The 22,054-nt window shown below is 40.6% G+C and overlaps 2 protein-coding genes across 4 annotated transcripts in view; one reads left to right on the top strand and one right to left on the bottom strand.

Annotated features, from left to right (window-relative positions):
* The window catches only part of hvcn1 (hydrogen voltage-gated channel 1), an 11,045-nt gene extending 8,130 nt beyond the window's left edge, over positions 1 to 2,915 (top strand). The window contains exon 6 of one of the 2 annotated variants that reach the window (XM_086222729.1): positions 729 to 2,915. In XM_086222729.1, coding sequence (XP_086078855.1) covers positions 729 to 785 — 57 coding nt within the window. In that variant the 3' untranslated portion in view covers positions 786 to 2,915. The remainder of the gene's footprint in view (positions 1 to 728) is intronic. The other variant, XM_086222728.1, reaches the window with a different exon arrangement.
* LOC147250440 (tectonic-1-like) lies at positions 168 to 22,054 on the bottom strand. 2 transcript variants are annotated; one of them, XM_086222725.1, is made up of 15 exons: positions 21,743 to 22,054; positions 21,234 to 21,351; positions 20,108 to 20,241; positions 19,374 to 19,522; positions 18,481 to 18,583; positions 14,468 to 14,580; positions 11,095 to 11,115; positions 7,600 to 7,734; positions 7,367 to 7,492; positions 6,079 to 6,167; positions 5,861 to 5,998; positions 5,245 to 5,398; positions 4,962 to 5,093; positions 3,854 to 3,936; positions 2,488 to 2,624 (listed from the first exon to the last, which is right to left on the bottom strand). In XM_086222725.1, exons 1-15 carry the CDS (start codon positions 22,035 to 22,037, stop codon positions 2,615 to 2,617), a joined length of 1,800 nt encoding a protein of 599 aa, XP_086078851.1. In that variant the 5' UTR covers positions 22,038 to 22,054; the 3' UTR covers positions 2,488 to 2,614. The 2 variants fall into 2 exon arrangements, with proteins under 2 accessions (XP_086078850.1, XP_086078851.1); XM_086222724.1 differs by lacking the exon at positions 3,854 to 3,936 and having other exon boundaries at positions 168 to 2,624.

Genomic DNA, 22,054 nt, shown 5'->3' with positions numbered 1-22,054 from the left:
GTAATGTCACTCTACAACATTTCAGATTAACCCTATCCACCCTGAGCAGTTTCTGCTTCTGTCACCATTTTATTATCAATGGGCTTTACTTAGCAACTGAGGCTAGAAGAAGTGGGGAGTCAATGACAGTGCAGTTTTAATGGGAAACATAATAAACAAAAAAACAAACAAAAAGAAGTTGAATTGTTTTAATGTTTTTTTCCAAAAATTTGAAAAAACATGGAATCAGAATAAACAACCATTGTAATTATTGGCAAAATAAATATTGACACATTCAGCCATTTACATGTTTACGACCAGCCTGTATTTCAACTAAATTCTCACTGACAGTGGGGGCCAGAGTTACCTAACAAAAGTTCAATCAGTGTTTCAGAGTTGGCCTGACAGTGCAGATTTTTTCATGTTTTTCTACAGGACCAGGTTGGTGCTAAAGTTAAGTAAAGAGACATGTTGAATAAAAGGATAATGACAGCTTCTTACAGCTTCCGAATATTACAATGCCTTGATTTTGTTCTTTTGAAGAATTCAAGGCAATGTAATGTGGTAGATACTGTACGTGAACAGAGATTGACACATGGAGAAATAATAAATGTAAAGGTTTGTTTTTTTTTTTTTTTAAAGGAGAATGCAATAAATCAGGCCAATATGTCACCAAATATGAGCATGGTCTTTTGGCTAAATGAGTGCCATGTTTGCATTAACTCAGGCATCTCTGTATCTGTCCCTAGGAACAAGAGAACCTGAAACTTAAGGACCTTCTCAAGAAGCATGGCATAGACTTCTGATTCATCAAGCTATGAGCTGCAGTTCAATGTCATTCTATCACGTACTTTCCTGCACCATGTGTTGTACTTTATCAGACTATACACTCCATCATAATGCTTTCTTTTCAATCAACCTATTTCAGTCATCTTTACAGTTTTCACAATGTCTAAAGGGAAGGCAAAATTTTATTACATGTACAATTTGTGGGTGATCTGAGCGAGTTAGTGTGGATTGTCCCTGAGCAACATATGACCAGAAATTTGGGGTGGCCACTCTAGGGTTGGGTGATAAGTCAAATTTTCCTATCTGCCATCAATCAGCTATTGCTGATTTGTCAGCATTAGCAGTGGGCAGGGTACTCACCTCTTCAATAACCACTTTCACTGGGTGCAATTATGGAGGTGCTTGTGGCCAAAAAGAATAGAAATCACCTGTTTGGACTTTAATGACAGACATAAGCAGCACACCAAAAGACTTAACTGAAGCTTTTAGCAAATACAGAGTACTGGTGAAAAACTTCAACACCACCAATTTGCATGAGAATTTGAGAACACATCCTGCTGAGCATGCTATTCTCACACTGATAGAAGCTGTGACTGTTTTAGAGAGTTTAATGGTATCATATGATCGGTGACTCCAAACTGCTACCTCTAAATGAAGGAGCGGGTGCAAAAGAAGCCACTAGAGTGGACAGGTTACTTTTGAAATAATACTAATTAATTTTCACAGCTGACCTCACACTGATAGCAGTGATTACTATTTGAAATAGAGTTTGATGGCGTCAGATGACTGGCACATCAAACTGCAGCCTCCAAATGAAGAAACAGGTGCAAAAGACTCCACTATAGCAGATGGACCACCTTTGAAATAGTATTATTGAAGTTGCACAGCTGATGTTAAAACATGACAACATGTCACAGCAATATGCTCTTAAGTAGACACATTGTGGCATCGGACTGCCAGCTGTGCATCTTAAGAGTGCAAGTTGTGTCCTACAGCAACATCTTCAGCATCTGTCATGTTCTATTCATGTATGCCCATTTCAAATTGTGCCTAAATTTTGATGATTAACTCAGTTGAACTTTCAAGGAAGCAGACCATTAAATAAGCAAAATAAAATGTAAAAAAGACCCAAACATTGTCTCCAAAGAAACAGCAAGAGATGGGCTCAGCTTATTTATCCAACCACCAAACCCTGGTCCACTCCTACTGTATTGATCGAAACAAGGAAGTGCTAACATCCTCCACATGCATATTCACATCCTTGTAGTACAGGCACTACTCCGTTGCACTACAAAAACTATAGCCTCTGGAGGAACAAAGTGGTATTGGGAGATAAGATTAATGGGCATTGGCTGTGCTTGTTAAGTACTACTTTATCCACATTTAGGTTGGCTTTAATTGTATTGGTTAAAGAAAGCCATACATCACATGACATACAGCCAGGGCAAAGCTTCATAAACTGTGATTAGCCTTTGAATATCTGGAGCATTTCTTTACTGATGGGAATGCACAATTCAAGTTTTATCTTTGTAACTTTTCAAGTACTTTATGTTGTTTATGTAAAGACATCAGATTGAAATAAATGAAGGGACGTCATTTATGTAAAGAATGTATTTGTTTGTTAAAATGATCAATGACAATGGTGCCAATGGTGCTTTGCTTTATGTGCTAAATATGAACATACATTGTCGAGTGGCACCTACACCAGATCAGACAAAAGGGAAGAAAAAGTCAGAGGGCAGTTTAGCATTGATGGTGGGTTTAGCTCTAAAACCAGGAAGAGCAGCAGCAGAAACTGGTATGAAGCTCACTGAACTAGTGATCGAGAGAATGCTACTGCCTCCACTCAGCAGGGCCTGTGTGGGAGAAAAAAAGAAAATAGCCTACAGTTAAATATGAACATTATCTCTTGGTAAAATATGCCTCAAGTTATGTGTTTTTTTTGTGTTATTTAACCCAAATGTATACCCACAAGAGCAACACAGCATAAAAATCATATAGAGATTCAAGGTTTTGTGCATGATTCTCACCATAAATTGAGTAAAATAAATCCACCTAAATTACAGTTCCCTTTCTTTGTTGGTTGTGAAAAACAAATATAAAAATCAACCCCATTTTTTTTTCTAATATTGAGCGCAAATTTCTCTTTTATAAGGGCCATTGTTAGACCTACTCAATAACAAATGATTTGTGTGGCCTCAGCAGCATGACAGTAAAAATAAGATGTAGGACAGCACAAAACACTCAAGCTTGTTTTGTTTTTTTATTTCATTTCATTTCTTTCATTTCAGGAGTCTGGTAGACACATACTGTTTCTATTGTTTGGTAGCCTGGATACTCTAAATTGGCTACAGGTGTGGCTGAGAGAGCGAATGGTTGTCTGTCTATATATGTTGGCCTTGTGATGTGATGTGATGGATTGGCGACCTGTCCAGGGTGTACCCCACCTCATGCCTGAAAGTTGCTGGGATAGGCTCCAGCCCCCCCACGACCCTTAACAGGATAAGCGGAGGAAAATGAATGGATGAATGGATTTGCAATAAGGTCAAGAAGAAACGGTCCGACCTAAATGACCCTCCTTGAATAGTTAGAGCTATGTGTCCAACAATCAAAATAATAATTGTGTGCATAACTCACCGAAGAGATGACTCCGACCATGCAGTGCGCCCTCTTGTAACCGAGTACCTACGCTGCTGTTTTGAAAAATGAACGAATTGTCCATGCCTCTAGGCCACTGAGCTACCAGATTCAGAATACTCATTCTGGCATCACTGATTACTTGCACATTAACTGAGTGGTAATTTTTACGATTAATGTATGTGTAATCATTCACAGATGGTGGCACAAGACGCACATGGGTACAATCTATTGCTCAATTCACGTTTGGAAATGTCATAAATTCTCTTTTAATCACAGTTTGCTGAGCATCACGATACAGGAATATAATCAGCAGAGAGGGAACCAATCACCCTCCAAACTGCTGGCATAGTTCGGCTGAGTGACAGCTGGGTTATTTCAGACCTATCACCGATCTCCCGCTGAAAGGACCCGGTGGCAAAAAAAAACAAAGCTTGATAACACTTGCACTGGCACAGGTATGGGAATGGAATGCCGGGTTTCTCTCCTTAATTGGGGTTTTAGTTTGAGCATACCTCCAGGAGGAGATGCCTAGGTAGACGAAAATGACTCATGAGCCACTCATCACTCTCCTGGAATAAATCTTGACGGTCCCGAAAAACCCTCTCTTGCCTGATGCACGCATTAAGGTCAGATCTGCCATTGCTGAGCCTTAACCATTTCACACCCAAAGCTGTCGTTTAAATAGGGAACTGACTAAAAATCCACCTGTCAACATCACATATCTGTTGATATAATAAGTACTTTCAGTTTCGGGATTATTTGTCGACCCATGCCTAATTAAGGCAGGGTTCCATGCACCAATTCAGATTGAAAGGGTAATCAGGTACACAATTATATATTTAAAAAATATTTTTTAAATAACAGGCTACATATTTACCATGAGGATTTGTTGTGACGCCCACATCTTTATCAGCGATAGATCTGCTGTTGAAACAACTCTTCAACTCCGTCCAGGAACCTAAAGTTACCTCACGTCAAATCTAAATTTGTGCACAAGAACTCAGACCTGTCAAAGGTTTCATATCAGAATACGCTCACGCTCAAATTGATAAATGCCACAGCTTGCATAGAAATGAACGTATGCGCCCATTTTAGGTCATACGCTTGTTGGATAAATGAGGGCCAATGTGTTTACCTTAAAATCATATGGATACAAAACTAAGCTCCACCTGAACACTGGTGTTACCACTGAAGTGTCAACTTTTGTCAAGAAAGTTTTCTTGTGTTTGTCAACTTTTTTTGAAAAATTTGTCACAGGCTTCTAGGAGGCCTTGTCATCAGCAAAGGTAAGCATGAATAGTTTAAAAGTTTTGAGCCCTGAGTACAGAACAAGTCGGTCTTTACTTTGACCAGAGCTTCCAGACACTCCTCTGGTCACTCTCACCTGACATCCAAGAAGTTGGGGTTGTGGGCCAGTGATTGCTACAAAGTTGGGGACAAATATGTGTGTGGAGCTTTCAGCAATGTCAATTAAGTATATTAAAGTCCCTCCCTACCATTCTCTCTCTTTGATTTGATTTCATATATGGCTTGCCTGTAATTGCAGATCTTACCAGACTGGTAGTGTTTGTTTGGATTTCTTCTTTGATGCTCACAATCTGAGCTTGGGGATTCACCAAGGATCCATATTTTGTCCATTCAATTTCAAAATGAAGTGACAGTGGTATGCTGCAACTCTGTGCTTCCTGCAATGAAAGATATGCTGTTGAATTGCAGACTCTTCCATGTCCTTGGACTATGGGAGGAAGCTGGAGTACCCGTAGAGAAATTCGGTCAAATTCTGAATTTCAAATAAGACTTGCTCAAGATAGTTGTCTCATTTCAAACTCCACTTACCTTAGTATTATATATGTTCTTGATGGGCACCCAGTCTAGAGGATTATCTAATGGAGAGTTTCCAAAAGCTGATACAAAGTGGGGATAGTTTTGTCCTCGCAGAACATCAAGAATCACCTGGGAAACAAGGGAGCAGTTGGCAGCATCCTCCAGTCTGCAGAGAACCGCACAAGACAGTCACCATGCTACATTTCTGAAAATAAATATCTGGACTGTATCTCAATACTAAACTTACCACAAAAAGTAAGGAAATATGTGTTTGGTAGATTATTTCTTTGTTGTAACACTGCTTCTTGGCAATAAATATGTTACCATTGGAAAGACTATTTATTTCCTTTTTAAATAGTGCCAAATTTAGAAGGAACATGCTTTTATGGGATGAGCAGCAGAGCTGAGTATGTGGGTTGCGCCCATGAAAAATTTGCCAAATCTTTTCTGCCAAATGCCAAACAGCTTTTACCATTGATGGCACCATTTAAAAGGGAAATGAATAGTCTTTCCAACAGTATGACATTTATTGTTAAGAAGCATTGTTACAACAAAGAAATAATCTACCAAACACACATTTTTCTGAGCTAAATTGAGAATAGAATGTATGAATGTGTGATTGTTGTGCCTTAATATGCAACCAGACAGAGCATTCAGGCCAAACAGGACAGGCGAGCGTCTCTGTGGACCCAGCATACAGTCCTGATCCTCAGCAGTGTGAAGAAGAGACAGTGTGTCTCTGGGGTTGATGCTTCTTTCAATTCCAGTGAGATTATGTTAAGAACAAACCCTGCTGGGACATGTGGTTCAAATTCTCAAGAAACCCATTGATCAGAAAAAGGATATACGGCAGTTGTTTGTCCAGATAAAACAGGTTGTCCCACCACATACCCTGGATTTCCACTGTAGTGGACAACCGCCTCTTGAATAACCTCCTATTGAACAGACACAAAAAAAAGAGAGTGCATAACTCACATTGAGTCTGAAAACTCTCTGTATCCTACCCATTTCCTGCTCATGTACAGTATCCTACCCATGTTCACTTTCCCACACGCGTGTGTGTGTTTGTGTATATATGTATATACATACATATATGTACATATTAACACATATACATACATATATATGTATATACATATATATGTTTATGTACATATTGACATATACATACATATATACACACATACATATATACATATACACACAATATATGACGGATGATCTGGCTCAAAAGAAAGGTGAATTTGATCATTGTTCACACACTCCCCCCATTCATTTCGAGTTTTTATGTATATCTATATCTATAGATATACACATATAAATCTATTATCATATACACACACACACACACACACACACACACACACACACACAGAGCCTTCGGTTATCAGGCTCCCCTTATGTGGAACCTTCTCCCAGTTTCAGTCCGGGTTCTACACACCCTCTCTATGAGCAGACTTAAGACCTTCCTTTTTGATAAAGCTTATAGTTAGGGCTGGCTTAGGATAGCCCTTAGATTTGCTGATAAAGGCTTAGACTGCCGAGGGATTCCCATGGTGCACTGGGCTTCTCTCCTCCTCCTCGCTTTCCTCCTGTATTCATGTGTAACCAACTGGTCTCCGGAGACTTTGTGCTTCCCCACTTCCCAGATCCCTGACTGATGCTGCTCCTGGACGAGGCAACAGACCTGAAGAGGCTCAAGCTCCCACCCTTAGCATCACCTGTTCAAGTCCCCATCTGACTATCATTCTCTTCCCTTTTCTCTCCCTCTTTATTGCTGCCCCTCTCTTTCCTTCTGTATATATGTCTTCCTCCATTATCTGTCTTCGTCTATGCCCTGCTCTTCTGATCTCTTTCCCTCCAACCGGTCAAAGCAGATGGCCGTTCCCATTGAGCCTGGATCTGCTCCACGTTCCTGCCTGTTAAAAGGAAGGTGTTCATCGCTGCTGTTGCAGGATGTGCTTGCTCATAGAGAATGGTTGGGTGTAGATTCATAGAAGGAGTGTGGTACTAACACAACACTGCTCTACTTTTAAAGTGTTATGAGTTAACTTTTATTGTGATTTGGTATTGTAGAAATAAAACTGACTTGACTTGATATAAAAACTGAAAATGGCTTGTTTTGCAACTCTACCTGGACAAATGTAATATCAAACTCCTGTTCCAGGGGCAGTGGCACTTCACGGACAAATCCAAGCACGAGTGACACTGTTGCATTCACTATTTGACCAGCTGGGTTGTACTTCATCACATAAAAAACCTAAAACAAATAGCAATTTTTTTTTTGTTTCCAAACTTTATTTAATTTACAAAATATGTATATCAAATGTTTGCTCTTCTCTTCACATAGTAATATGTTGGACTCACCTTTAACACAACGTTAGCACACACTGTTGGGTGAATAAGCTCAGGGTTGATATTTTCCTCCCCACTTAAGTTTAGTTCATGCTGAGTTCCATCTAAAGACTGCAAGACAATTGAAGCCACCACCACTGGAACAACCTAAGAACAACACATATGAATCAACTTTGACTAACATTTCACCTTTATACTCTGCCAAAGCATGCTGCTTCTAATCCATTTACATTCACAATTTCAGTAAGAAAATCCATTTAAATCAATCATATTATGCGACACTTGCTACACTTTATAGTATTGTTTGTTGCAAGATATGGCAAGTGGAAAAGTCAATGTTGTGATATCTCTCTATTCTTTGTACCAAAGTGACTTTTTCTCACAGGCATTAGCGAGTGACTTGATAAATTATTTGTTTCTCATTTTATCCTATCATAATTGTCAGACCCTTAAAGGTGCCAATGTTATGACTGCTCACAGACATACACAGCTTATATGGCTCTTTCATTTCATTCTCACAGCATGGTACGGAGCCCCCTAGGGGACGTAAGTGTGTATGTTGTTTTTGTTTTACCACTTTGTTTTTTGTCCCACCACTTTATTTTTTTTCACCTCACACTTTATTTTTTCTCCTACAACTTTGCTTTTTATATCCTAACAATTTATTTTTCTCCTAAATTTCAATTTTTTCTCCTAAATTTTTAATTTTTCCCCGAACACTTTGTCTTCATTTCCTTCCACTTTTTCTTTTTCTCCTTCCACTTTTTCAAGGAACACTTTTGTCTTTTTTGCTGTTGTCTTTGTGTTTTTGTTCCTTCAACTTTTTTTAAAACTCGAAGTACCACTTTAAACTCGTACTTCGACTTCAAACTCGTACTTCGATTAAACTTGTACTACAACTTTGGCAGACAGCACTGCAGAGCCCGTCCAGCAGGGGGAGTCAAGCACTGCGGTGGCCCGAGCAGTGTGCTCAAATGCTCGGTCAGTCTGTTGGGCGTCCAGCAGGGGGAGTCAGAGGGCTAGACTATTGGCCAAGAGCTTTTATTGTTCATTTCATATTGCCACACTCCGGCTACACAGTTTTTAGGGCCTGAGCCAGTCCCTGGCGAAGACCCTATTATGTTTCGAAGTCACACTCGCCACTTCAAAAGTTAATTTGACCCCCTAAACATGCTTGAAAACTCACCAAATTTGGTAAGCACATCGGGTGCGGCGAAAAATTCGATAATTAAAAAAAAAAGAGGCGCTCTACTCAATAGCGCCACCTACATACACAAAAAACCACGCCACAGCCTATAGGAATGTCCTACAGACATGGGACAAACACCATTGAACTCGTCTCATCAAGACGGATAAATCATACACTCACACCCCTGACCTAACTGTAACAGGATGTCCACAATTTGGACACGAATGTGTAATTTTGGACAATTTTGCGCCCCGAACAAAATCTATCTCCTCCTAAACCGTAAATGCCAGGGCTTCCAAACTTTCACACATTACTCTCCCAACTGTGCTGATTAAAAGTTGTTCAAGGTTAATATACTACGCGCTCGGTTTGGATTTTATGAGCCGTCAAAGTGGGGGAGACACTTTTCGCCTTACAATGGAAGTCTATGGGGAGAGCGTGTCCTCTCAGGGTACATACTGTCAAACAAATGCTTCTCACGTCTACACCATACATGCCACAGCTTTTAAAAACACACCACTATATTCCTGACAAAAATCCCTACAAAAATATGGTATTTTGTGTGACTTTTGACCAACGTAGGCCGAGTTATTCAGCTTTTCCACACTACGATTCTGTTAATCCTCCACTCTCTCCACTCTAGCACAGATCAGACACAGTGCAGCGGGGGAGGGGTTCTTAAAGGGCCAGCTGGCAGCTCTGCTCTCAGCTCTGCTCTCAGCTCTGACAGAGATGGCAGAGAGCGAGCAGAGAAGGGAGGGGCTCTTAAAGGGCCGGCTCTCAGCTCTGCAGTCACACTGTGCAGCGCACTGAGGCTCGTATCTCCTAAACTACAAGGCCTAGGGATTTGCCGATTACACCGTTGGATTCGGGCCAGTGTGAAGGACGCGGCCGTAGGCCGCGCGGGGGCTCAGGCCCTAACAACGCTGCTTGCAGCTTTAATTAGGGCCTGAGCCAGAAGGTACTTCTGGGCGAAGACCCTATTATGTTTCGAAGTCAGAGAAACACGAAGTCAGCGCTAAAAGCAGTAAAAACACACACTTAGGAGCATCACAGGCCTCTAAAAACATCACAGGAGGGTCCGGGGGGGACGGGGGGTGAGGTCCCCCATTGAAACCAATGGTGGCAAAAATTATATCTGAAATTGTTCAGTTTTATTAGGGCCTGAGCCAGTCCCTGGCGAAGACCCTATTATGCTTCGAAGTCACACTCGCCACTTCAAAAGTTAATTTGACCCCCTAAACATGCTCGAAAACTCACCAAATTTGGTACGCACATCGGGTGCGGCGAAAAATTCGATAATTAAAAAAAAATGAGGCGCTCTACTCAATAGCGCCACCTACATACACATAAAACCACACCACAGCCTGTAGGAATGTCCTACAGACATCTCCTAAACTACAAGGCCTAGGGATTTGCCGATTACACCGTTGGATTTGGGCCGGCGATCCGGCCGCGGCTGCACGGGGGCTCAGGCCCTAACAACGCTGCTTGCAGCTTTAATTTCACATTGTCTTTTTACACTTAGGTGGGAAAGAGGAAACTTTGTTTGTTTGCACCAACCCTATGGTTTGCACTATTGTTCCTGGCAGACCAGCTTATCACCCTAGAAGCTTCCACGCCAGTTTAAACGGTAAATAATAGTTTTAATGAATACCGCAGTGCTTGACTCCCCCTGCTGGACGGGCTCTGCAGTGCTGTCTGTCAAAGTCGAAGTACGAGTTTGAAGTCGAAGTACGAGTTTAAAGTGGTACTTCGAGTTCAAAGTGGTACTTCAAGTTTTAAAAAAAGGTTGAAGGAACAAAAACACAAAGACAACAGCAAAAAAAGACAAAAGTGTTCCTTAAAAAAAAAGTCAAAGGAGAAAAAGAAAAAGTGGAAGGAAATAAAGACAAAGTGTCAGGGGAAAAAATAAAAATTTAGGAGAAAAATAAAGTGTTAGGATATAAAAAACAAAATTGTAGGAGAAAAAATAAAGTGTGAGGTGAAAAAAAATAAAGTGGTAGGACAAAAAACAAAGTGGTAAAACAAAAACAACATACACCCTTATGTCCCCTAGGGGGCTCTGTAGCATGGAAAGGGCAGAGGAGTGATTTAGCTAAATAAATGCAGAATTTAAGATGTATTCTAAGTGTCCTTCACAAGCTGGAAGAGATACACACACAATTTGGCCTCAGTGAAACCTTATGGTTGAAATTTTACAAAATAGTCACTCATGCAGTCATTTGAATGGATTATTCACATGACTGTCAACAAACTGTTGATTGACATAACTGAACTTTTTGAGGTCAAAAATACAATGAAGTAGGTATACTTACTGAGGAATTTGTGTTCTTTCCCTGTAGAATGGAAAATATGTAGGTTAAAATCTTCAAAATAAAATAATCTGTTTCTCTTTTTGTAGTTTAAATGTTTTCAAGTTTTTAAGCACAATTAATGATTAAAAAAAAAATCAAACAAAATAAAAAAAAACAAATCCACAAATCTTTGTTGGCTTTAAGCTATGCTTCACCCGAAAAGTGCTTCAGCTCACAATCTTTATTGCCTTCTGCATTACTGCTTTGTGACTCCAGAATTCAGTGCGATAGTTTGTCTTTAACACAACCAGTTCACTGCCTCACTTGTCCAGGTGTCCATTTGTTTTCAGCTCAAAATACTGTTTGTGGAATATTAAGCATTGTCTGGATAAAGAAGCTGTGGATCCTACCAGAAAATGCACTTACTGTAAATGTATCTGATTGGACATTTTTTGACAGTTTGTTGTTAGTCTTCAATCACCAGTTGCTGTAGGTGAAATACACCTGGCTGGTTCTCTCTTCTCTCTTCTTCTTGAGTCACAAAGTAATGTGAAGGGGGAAAAAAAAAGCCTCAAGATATTACTGTCAATTTTACGGTATCAATAACCTAATACACACGTCCTCCCCTTGTGCTAAGCACAGCTTGATTCAACTTAAAATAGTTCTGAGAGCACACTTGACCAAGGCTAGGCTGGTGAAAATTTTCCCTAATATTGACCCTTCATGCCCTCGCTGTAAGAGCCAACCAGCAGACTTCATACATATGTTCTGGTCCTGCCCCAACCTTAGCACATTTTGGGCTAACATTTTTCATGCCTATACTATAATGTTTCAGAAAGACATAACTCCCAGCCCCATGTGTGCCTTATTTGGATTTATTCCTGAAACCTATACTCTTAGAGGCAAACCTTGTGTAGTCATTGCATTCACTTCCCTGATCGCTAGACGAATCATTCTCCTCTCCTGGAAAGATCATGCTCCTCCTAGCTTCTCAAGATGGATTAAAGACACTATGCAATTTTTGAAGCTTGAGAAAATACGATATACCCTCAAAAGGGTCTTTGCAAAACTTTAATAAGACTTGGACTCCCTTTTTAGAGTATTATGAAAGCTTGCAAATCCCATTAAATAAAGCAGACTGAACGAGCTGCGGAACTAGAGTAATAACACCTGTGTGACCCCCCCCTTCCTTTTTTTTAAAATTTCATTTTATTAATCTTTTTAATTAATTAATTTATATTATTATTATTTTCCTTGTTTTTTTCTTCTTTTTCGCCTTTTTTTTTTTTTTTGACACTACTACAATTGAGACTATCCAGGGGCAATTGTGAGGGAGGGATAGGGAGAGTTGGGAGGGATGGGGAAGGGGTTCTTTTGTTGATAATGCAATCTATGCTGTAAACAATGTATGTCCAATATATGTGAAAATCAATAAAAAACTGTGAAAGAAAAAAAAATTTTTTTACGGTATCAATGACAAAGTTGGGTTAATATTGTTGAGGACATACAATGGTGTCAAACTAAACATAGCACAAAAAGTAAAGGAAATTTGTAAGGAAATTTGCCAAATCATCCAATGCCAAAAAGCTTTTTATTTTTCTGTTGATATTCTGAAAACAGTGGCAATCCCATATCTCCACAGTCTGGGACTAAACTCTGTCCTCCAAGACAACACCCCCCACAGAGCAGAGTTTATCAGAGACTACCTCCAGAAATTGGGTGTGGAAAGGATGGAATGGCCTGCCAGCAGTCCTGACCTCAACCCCACTGAAAATTTGTGGGATCAGCTTGGGCATGATGTTCGTGCCAGAGTGACCAACAAAACCACGCAGGCTGACTTGTGACCAATGCTGGTTGATGAATGGGATGCCATCCCACAGCAGTGTGTGACTGAGGGTCCTGTTTGTTAAATGGATCAATTGTTAAATTGCCAATATGTCTTGTTTCTTCAAACATCAATCATCCAATCCACCAAAACCAAACAAGAGCCAACAGCAAAATAAGATGTCTGGCATTGGCAGAGAAGATTTCGCAAATTTTTCATTGGCGCAACCCATGTACTCAGCTCTGCTATTCATTCCACAAATGCATATTCCTTACCAATGTGGCACCATTTTAAAGGGAAATAAACAGTCATTCCAATGGTATAAGATTAATTGCCAAGAAACACTGTTACAACAAACAAATAATCAACCAAACACAAATGTCCTTACTTTTTGTGCTTTGTTTATAAATCTTCCGTTAGGCAAACATTGTAGTTTTTTCTTCCTTAGTGGAAAAGAGAGGAGTGAAGTGGGAACTTCAGCTCACATTGACCCTATTATGCTCATCGTCCTTTGAGCTCCACCCTCTACGGTAGCACAGTAAAAATGGTAGACACTGCCAGTGGTGAGTTGAAATTTAGCAGGCACTTTGGTTTCCTCATGTCATGAAACAGGAAAAGAGAGAAGGTGACAGACACGCAATAAATGATACAGACACTGGTAGACTGCAGTGACATACTGTACGCAGCGGGAAACATGATTAATATGAGGAGCTACTTGTTTTTATTGGTGAAGTCAGATAGCAGTTTTTGGAGGTGGACAATGAACACTGGAGCCAAAGAATGAAATGTCTAAGCCTTCATTTAAAAAAAAAAAAATTCAATTGCAATAAATATCATTTTGTGGATTTGTTACCAAGGAATTGTCGTACTGGGAGTTATTGTTGAATCCCTAATATACACAGGACACACAGATACACACACACACACACACACACACACACACACACACACACACACACAAACACACCCCTGTATTTTCAACACATAATGGGGCGGGAAAAGATTTCATATGGAGGCAGGTAGCAGGACTTCTGACGTCACAAATATTTCTGTAGCCAATCCTGGTCCGACATTCAAAAGATACAAGTGTGATGTGGAGACCTCCAGCACACAAACAGTAGAAACAGACTTGATCGAAAAGTCGGAGACATGTTGTGTCGAGCAGTTACACTTGAGAAATTTAACATATTTTCATCTTTATAGAGAGGTAATGGATGGCATTTTAAGGATTTTCATGCGTTTCTCCAAAAAAAAACAATGTTAGACACACATTACAGTGCACTACAGGATATATTTGTGTCCCAACAAATGTATGTACGAGATCTTTAAAAAGTCCAGCTGCCAAGGCTTAGTTGATGAATAATAGTGAACTCACCTAAGCTAGCTATATAGAATCTTTATAATCATAATTGAAGGGATCTTGAAAAGTTTTATACCTTAAATTTGGGAGAGTTCATCAGTGCAGCATAACTCTGGGACTGTGTTAAATATCCCTTACTAATACACTCTTAGGAATCTTGAGGGTGTTTGATGGGGACATGTAACATTACAAGAATTGAATGGACTCACTGTAAAGAGTTGGATGTTAGTGTAGGTTTCCATACTGAGGCCTGGCAGAGAGCCGCAGTCTCGGTCTAGAACCAGACACCGTGAACATCGGCTGTTCTGCTTCTTGAGGAATGCTAGGATGATAAGGAAAAACAACAATCACACAAAAAATACATTTTTAACACAATACAATTTGTACCACACTATACTATAAAGCTTGCAGGCTATGAAAAACTTAACAAGAAAATAAATCCCACTGGATAATTTACATTTTTAAAAATTATTAACCCATTGACATGCTTTACTACGAACATGGCACGACAACTTGTATCTCAAAAACTTGGGCTCTGCAGCTCTGACTGGACCCCCTCTTATCAGATGTCACTCAAACACAGGGCAGCCAGCAGCAGCAAACATATGCACTACTGAGGACCAAAGTAAAATTCAACAGTTCCCAGTTTCATCCCAGACACCTGGTAGCTCTGCATGTTTGACAGCACATATTTGGTGAAAGCAACCAAAAGGAACAATGACTGGCATGTCAACTTCATCCTGAGATTTTTTCAAGTAATTTATATTGTTTTATTCTAAATCAAAGTGAAATTGCAACAAAGAAAATCCCTTGATGGACATTCCTTGCACACAGACAAACACATTTAATTATGGATTCACGATACAATCTTAGGTGGCACAATGGTGCAGTAGTTCGCACTGTCGCCTCGCAGCAAGAAGGTTCTGGGTTCGAGTCCCGGCTCGGCTTGCATGTTTTTCCTGTCTGTGTGGGTCCTCTCTGGGTACTCTGGCTTCCTCCCACAGTACAAAGACATGCAAATGGGGACGAGGCTAACTGAATACTCTAAATTGCCCGTAGGTGTGAGTGTGAATGGTTGTCTGTCCATATATGTTGGCCCTGCGAACTGGCGACCATTCCAGCGGCTTTCACCCCCCGTGACCCTTAACAGGAATAAGCGGAAGAAGATGGATGGATACAATTTTAGCAATCAAATAAATTAATAATCCTCTCATTCTGTTAAAGAAGAAAACACAACACCTCCCTCCTGAATCTCTGTGGTGTATAACTCTTTAAACTTTTAATGTTGTACTTTGGATAAGGTATATGGTAATATGTTATGACAACAGTCATGTCACATGTGCCTTAATTACCATTTCAGCTCTCTCTGTTTAATATACTAACTGTTCAGGTAGAAGTCATGACATTGTTTAGATGTAGTATTTCAGTTTTTGAAATGCTTCTATGTGGTAGCAACTTTATTGATTTTTTTTATAATTCACTCAATTTTTTGAACAGAGGGCAAACTTCTGTCTACTGTGTACAAGTATTTGGACTCAAATAAAATGAAAGGAAGATTCTCTTTTTTTCCTTTGAGTCACATCAAACATTCAGTCTTACATTGCATGTTAGCTTATTTCTAAGAGAAGGGGAAAAGCTTCACTACATCAAAAAGCTCTGACAACCAGTTGTTTGAAAATAGTGATATAAAGATATCCAGGACATAGATTTTATACGATGCAATCCTTGAACTAAGGCATAGTCATTTTGTCAATTTAAAAAATTCTGGATTCACATACTAGTATACTTATTAGTTGTAAAGGAACACATCAACTTTTGTGAAATAAGTTTATTTCACAAAAGGCACTGAGGCAGTGTAAGTAGTTCTGGGTATGTATCTGATAAAAATAACATTATCTTGCCACCCTAGTTCTATTAACGCAAATAAACATTTTGGACAAAAGTGTATTTATGACTTTTGAGACTGCTTTCTCTACTCCCTCAATGTGAGCAATCACTGCAGCACAGCAAACTAGAAGTCAGCTCTCCAATAAGAGTTAGGAGCTCTGTAATGCAGTGAGGACAGAGGAGACGGGTATCTATCTGCTTGTCTGGATAGATGGATGGAAAGCATAGTGATTTGAATAGGGTCTGGTTTTGTCTGTTCCTATGTTACAGAATCAGGTCAGGAATTTTTTCTATCCATAGTGCTCTTTTACTATTTATCAGTCAAATAATGTTCTCCTCCTGGAACTGTCACTTAATCATGGTGGAGGAGTTTGAGGGCCCTAATGACCCAAGGAGCTACGCTGTTGGGGGCATTTTGCCCCTGGTAGGGTCACCCAAGACCGTTCCTGGGCAAAGGGCCAGAAAAAGAACGGTGCAAAAGACCCTTCATGGGATGAGTGGGGGACATTGAGTCCAAATGGACTATGTTCCACTCTGCCATTGTTGAGGTGGCTGCTGTGAGGTGCGGCCGTAAGGCTGCTGGGGCCGGTCGCGGCGGTAATCCCTGAACCCACTGGTGGACACCAGAGGTGAGGGGAGCCGTCAGTCTGAAGAAGAAGGCTTACAGGGAATGGCTGGTCTGTAGGTCTCCAGAGGAAGCCGACTGGAACCGGCAGGCCAAGTGGTGTGCAGCCATGGTGGTAGCAGAGGCCAAAACTCGGGTGTGGAGAATGACTATCGTTCAGCTCCAAAAAGGTTCTGGCAAACTGTCCGTCGCATCAGGGGGGAAGGCGGCACTAAGTTTACAGTGGGGATGGGAGGCTGCTTACGTCAACTGGGGAGATAATTGAACGGTGGGAGGAATACTTTGAGGAACTCCTCAATTCCACCAACACATATTCCATAGAAGAAACAGATTTGGGGGAGTACCTGGGGGGGGGGGGGGGGGGGGGTTGTCATTCAATCTCCGGGGCAGAGGTCGCTGAGACAGTTGAGCAACTTTACAGTCTTGGTTGACACGTCTCTGCAACATTGCGTGGACATTGGGGGCGGTGCCTTTGGAGAGGCAGACTGCGGTACTGGTCCCCATCTTTAAGAAAGCGGATCAGAGGGTGTGTTCCAACTATCAGGAGATCACACTCCTCAGCATCCTGTCTAGTCTACGCCAGGGTACTGGAGAGGAGGGGCAGGGCGATAGTCAAACCTCAGATCGAGGAGGAGCAATGTGGTTTTTGTCGCGGCTGTGGAACCGTGGATCAGCTCTTCACCTTTGCTTGGGTGCTGGAGGGGCATGGGAGTTTGCCCAACCAGTCCATATGTGTTTTGTGGATTTGGAGAAGGCTTATGACTGTGTTCCCAGGAGCACTTTGTGGGGGGTACTCCAGCAGTATGGGGTGAATGGCCCCTTACAAAGGGCCGTTTAGTCTTTCTACTGGAGGAGTGAGATTCTGGTTCGTGTTGCCATCAGTAAGTCAGACTTGTTCCCGGTGAGGGTTGGACTCTGCAAAGGCTGCCCTTTGTCACCAGTTCTGTTCATAACTTTTATGGAAAGAATTTCTGGGCGCAGCCGGGTGGTGGAGGGGTTTCAGTTTGGTGGTGGGAGGATGTTGTCTCTGCTTTTTGTGAATAATTTGGTCCTCTTAGCTCAATAAAGCCACAACCTCCAGCTCTTGCTGGGACAGTTCGCAGCCGAATGTGAAGCGGCTGGGATGAGAATCAGCACCTCCAATTCTGAGGCCATGGTCCTCAGCCGGAAAAGGGTGGCCTGCTCACTCCAGGTCGGGGGGGAGGTCCTGCCTCAGGTGGAGGAGTTTAAGTATCTCGGTGTCTTGTTCACAAGTGAGGGTAGGATGGAGCAGGAGATTGACAGGCGGTTAGGGGCGGCATCCACAGTGATGCAGGTGCTAAACCAGTCCGTTGTGGTAAAGAGGGAGCTTAGCCAAATGGCGAGGCTCTCGATTTACCTGTGAATCTACGTTCCAACCCTGACCTATGGTCATGAGCTTTCGGTAATGACCGAAAGAACAACACAAGCAGCCAAAATTAGTTTCCACAGGGTGGCTGGGCTCTCCTTTAGACATATATTGTGAGAAACTCAGTCTGGGAACACCTTGGGATTCCCCAGGAAGAGCTGGTGGAAGTGGCTGGGGAGAGGACAATCTGGGCTTCATGCTGAGGCTGCTGCCCCCGCAACTTGAACCAACCAGATAAGCAGAAGATGACGACGACGACGACGCTAATTTTCAGCTGTTTCTAACTAATGTAATAATCTCAAGGTAAGGTAAGAAGGAGCAACCTGCAGGGTTACTGTCCACACAGTGAGCTGTAACACCAGCAGCCGGCAGCCAGAAGAACCCTCTCTCTCCACTCTTTCCTGCTGTCATTATCACATCCAGATACTGAAACCAGAAACAGAGAATGAACATATACAAAAAATAAATAAATAAAGATAGCAGCCATTTGATATATAGGGGTATTAACAAAGGTTTTCCTAATAACGCTTTTGCAAAAGATATTTTGGATTTTCAAAGTACAGGTAGAATTAAGTTAGTTTTGACAGCACTACCCCTAGACAAAAAGGATAATTTACTAATAAAGCAATCAATACAAGTTGATCAGAATACATTTGGCAATTTCAAGGTCGGATTGTGGTCATAAATCAACTGTATCTTATCGGGTTGGCAAGTCTTCAAAAATCATGATCCACACATCCCTTATGGCCCCAATAACTCATCTAAAATTGAACGTCAAATATATTTTAATGAATAACAGAGTTTCTCATTGTTAACCATAGCAATGACATCTGACCTGGTAGCAATTTCAGGATGTTTTGTCGAGATGGAATGGTGCCATGTTAATAAGGTTCCTTGCTAATCATGGCTGTCTGTGACTGGGTAGTTCTTTTAGAAATTCTCAGTCCTAATTTATGTGTTTTGCCTGTCACAAGATTTTACAGTGCAAAGTGTTATCTTTCTAATATTTTGAAACAAAAGCCTATCACTTCCGTTGTCAACACAAGATTTTCTGTCTCAGATGATAAATTCACAGGGTTTTAGGCAGTATGATTTTCTTGGGGTCTTACTGAGGCCAGTTGTTAAACTTGCAGTAAAATGTTGTATATTTAACCATAAAAAGCTATCTCATTCAACTTCAATATTCAACAGTGACTCCTGAAAGACAGAGACTTGCCTGATACCCAGATGAGTCTTGGAGCTTTTCAATTGACAGCTGACCACTGTTGTCTGGGCTGAAAGTAAAGCTGGTGAATTGTTTGAACAGTGACTCAAAGTTGCGGCCAGTTGGAAGAACAGGTAAGCGATGAGAAAATCCATCAACACCTGAAAACAGCAAATGGTTATCAACTGCTATATAACTGATTGTTTTTTTTTTTTCGTTTTTTGTTTTTTAGATGACACTTGTAAAAACGAAGATACATCAGCTTTCCTACACTGGCTTGACATTATTCATGTAGAAAATGTTCTTTTGAATGAATGAGTGGACAAATGTTCACTTGACGATGCCACCAACACACTACATATCTACAGGCGATAGTATTCTGAAATATGTTGAATACTATATATCCAAATCTGACTGAGGAAGTCTCTTGAGTGTGAAGAGCAGCTGAGCAAGGAGAATGTCCATATATAGAAATCCAACAGGAGCAGGTGTAACATCATGCCAAATGTCACATAGTGTTTGAAAGAGAGAGTTCAGACCAGGCTGGTACTGGTGTGTCCTGCTCAAAGGGATTACTGCCACATACGTGTACCTCATTCCTCTACACCCTGTCCCTGTTTAATAACATTCCAGCATCATTCAAGGTTTCATGATCAAAAATGAAGGAAAAGCAAAATTGGTCCCCTTAAAGACTGGTTTAACTCTACCAACTGGTAACAAACAAACAAACATCCAGCATAACTTACAGTTCTGCGACTTAATGCAGAGGATGTCCTTGTTTGTTTCCCTCCGGACAGAGGACATTACCTCTGAGTATCCATCAATGGTACTGCGTAAAGAGTAAGATGCCACATCATAGCTGCACAGCTGCTTGTTGCCACTGCAAAAAACATAAGCACCATGATAAAGATCCCCTCAGACACATCTTACAACAATTTAAAAAAAAATCTGCTTTAAGTAATTGTTGGATATGGGTTTTCAATGAAAATTTAAATGATCTTGAGAAGAATTCTTAAATTTACTTCACTTTCTCTTCTCTCTTTCATTTATTCTTGTATAAATATACAAACCCAAAACTAAAAACACAACATGAGGTTTGAAAAGTCATATGTATAAACAATTTGTTTTCTAACAGATGGTCTCATTTGCAAAAAGGGTGTCATATATATCAGCATGCGTATTAAATTTGGAATGCTTCATAAACAGATAATTGTTCCTGCTTATAGCTTTAGCAAATATGAGGAATATAAATTCATACAGCAAAAGTGAGTAAGGAAAACTGGGAAAAAAAACAAAAAATTATTAATCCACAATGTGTGGAATGAGCTGCCTCTGCATATCAGATTGTCCTTAACACTGCCCTCATATTTTTGAAAGAAAACATTTAATTGTGATTACCTTGACTTGTATTACAATAGCTACTGAGTTGTTATATTAGAAGGAATGTTATCTTTAAATCAATATTCTTTTTTGAATGAAACCTATTCAAATGACAATGGTGTGATTGTTATGGGGATATTTATTGAAGATGTTTTCTAATCTGTAGAACGTGATAGGGATGCAGATATTTTTCAAAATGGTATTCTTCTGCCCACAGTTAGCTGTTAAAAAAATACAACCTTCCTATTATTGCAAAAATTTACACTTGGCCATATCGGTATTTCGATTAGAGCTTGATTAATTATGCAACACTACTTCTTACAAAACAAATGCTTTGGCCCCTGGACATTTGCAATTCTGAAAAAGAATAAGGTTATATTTTTCAAAGTATTATTTTGTATGAAAATTTTGAAGGCCTCTGTGTCCCTGCTGATGATAGTGACTAATTGGTGACCTGCAACCCAACGTGAAAGCAGATTGGAGGAGACTTGCCTGAGAGTGGGCACCAAGCAACCAGTGAACAGAGCCATCTCCTCACCACACTCTCTGTCACAGCAGCAATTGATGTCACATGGATCCTTGTGCTTTTCACAGGGACACAAGCTCCCAACTGAAATACATACAGAGAGAGAGAGAGAGAGAGAGAGAGAGAGAGAGAGAGCGCGAGAGAGAGAGAGAGAGAGAGATTTTTAACAGCTGGTAAGATTATTAATTTGTCCAAAATGTTCACCAGCTGATTAAGGCAATTCATGAGCTACCCTATCGACAAAGTAACAACGTGGACACTTTAAATAGTAACACGTCTGTATGGTGTCCACAACACGCGATTTTGACGTTAGTACATTTACGTTACATTCACATCTTTAATATGTGGTTTTGACCAACTTAGCTGGAGCCACTTAGGCTACCTTACCAGACTAACAGAACGCTGCAAACGTTATGAGTTCTACTTGTGTGGAGGCAATGACGCACGTTAAAACGGTGGCATATGGACTACTAACCGTCCGTGACAGGGATGAACAGGTGTTTGGAGATGGGCAGGGGCTCCGAAAGTAAACTCGATAAGGTTGGTTGGACGAAATCCTCCTTATAGCTGTACGTCGGTGAAACATTAGGGTCTGGAGATACAAAACTTGTTATATTTCTCATTGAATTTTCCATAAAATCCCGGTCGACGAACACAGTTGTATTTAGACTATTTCTCGGTAGAAGTTCGTTTGAACAGACAGCACTGAATGAGGTTATCAAATACAAGCGGTTTAAAACATCCAGAACCAAGCCATACGACGCCGCCATTTTGCTTCACCGTTGCT

The sequence above is a fragment of the Aulostomus chinensis genome, chromosome 13, assembly GCF_037954235.1.
Source record: "Aulostomus chinensis isolate RoL2024-O1b breed Wild chromosome 13, RoL_Achi_v1.0, whole genome shotgun sequence".
In the NCBI taxonomy this organism is placed as follows: Eukaryota; Metazoa; Chordata; class Actinopteri; order Syngnathiformes; family Aulostomidae; genus Aulostomus; species Aulostomus chinensis.
Note: the sequence above shows the minus strand (reverse complement) of the source record. Positions and strands in the feature narration are given on the sequence as shown.

What these genes read in the sequence shown, in the direction of transcription:
- LOC147250440 (XM_086222724.1), bottom strand. Translation starts at nt 22,037, where the DNA reads ATGGCGGCGTCGTATGGCTTGGTTCTGGATGTTTTAAACCGCTTGTAT. An exon ending in TTGATATTACATTTGTCCAG is followed by an intron (nt 6,168 to 7,366) that starts GTAGAGTTGCAA and finishes TCTGTTCAATAG; the next exon opens with GAGGTTATTCAAGAGGCGGT. An exon ending in TCTGGACAAACAACTGCCGT is followed by an intron (nt 5,999 to 6,078) that starts ATATCCTTTTTC and finishes ACATAATCTCAC; the next exon opens with TGGAATTGAAAGAAGCATCA.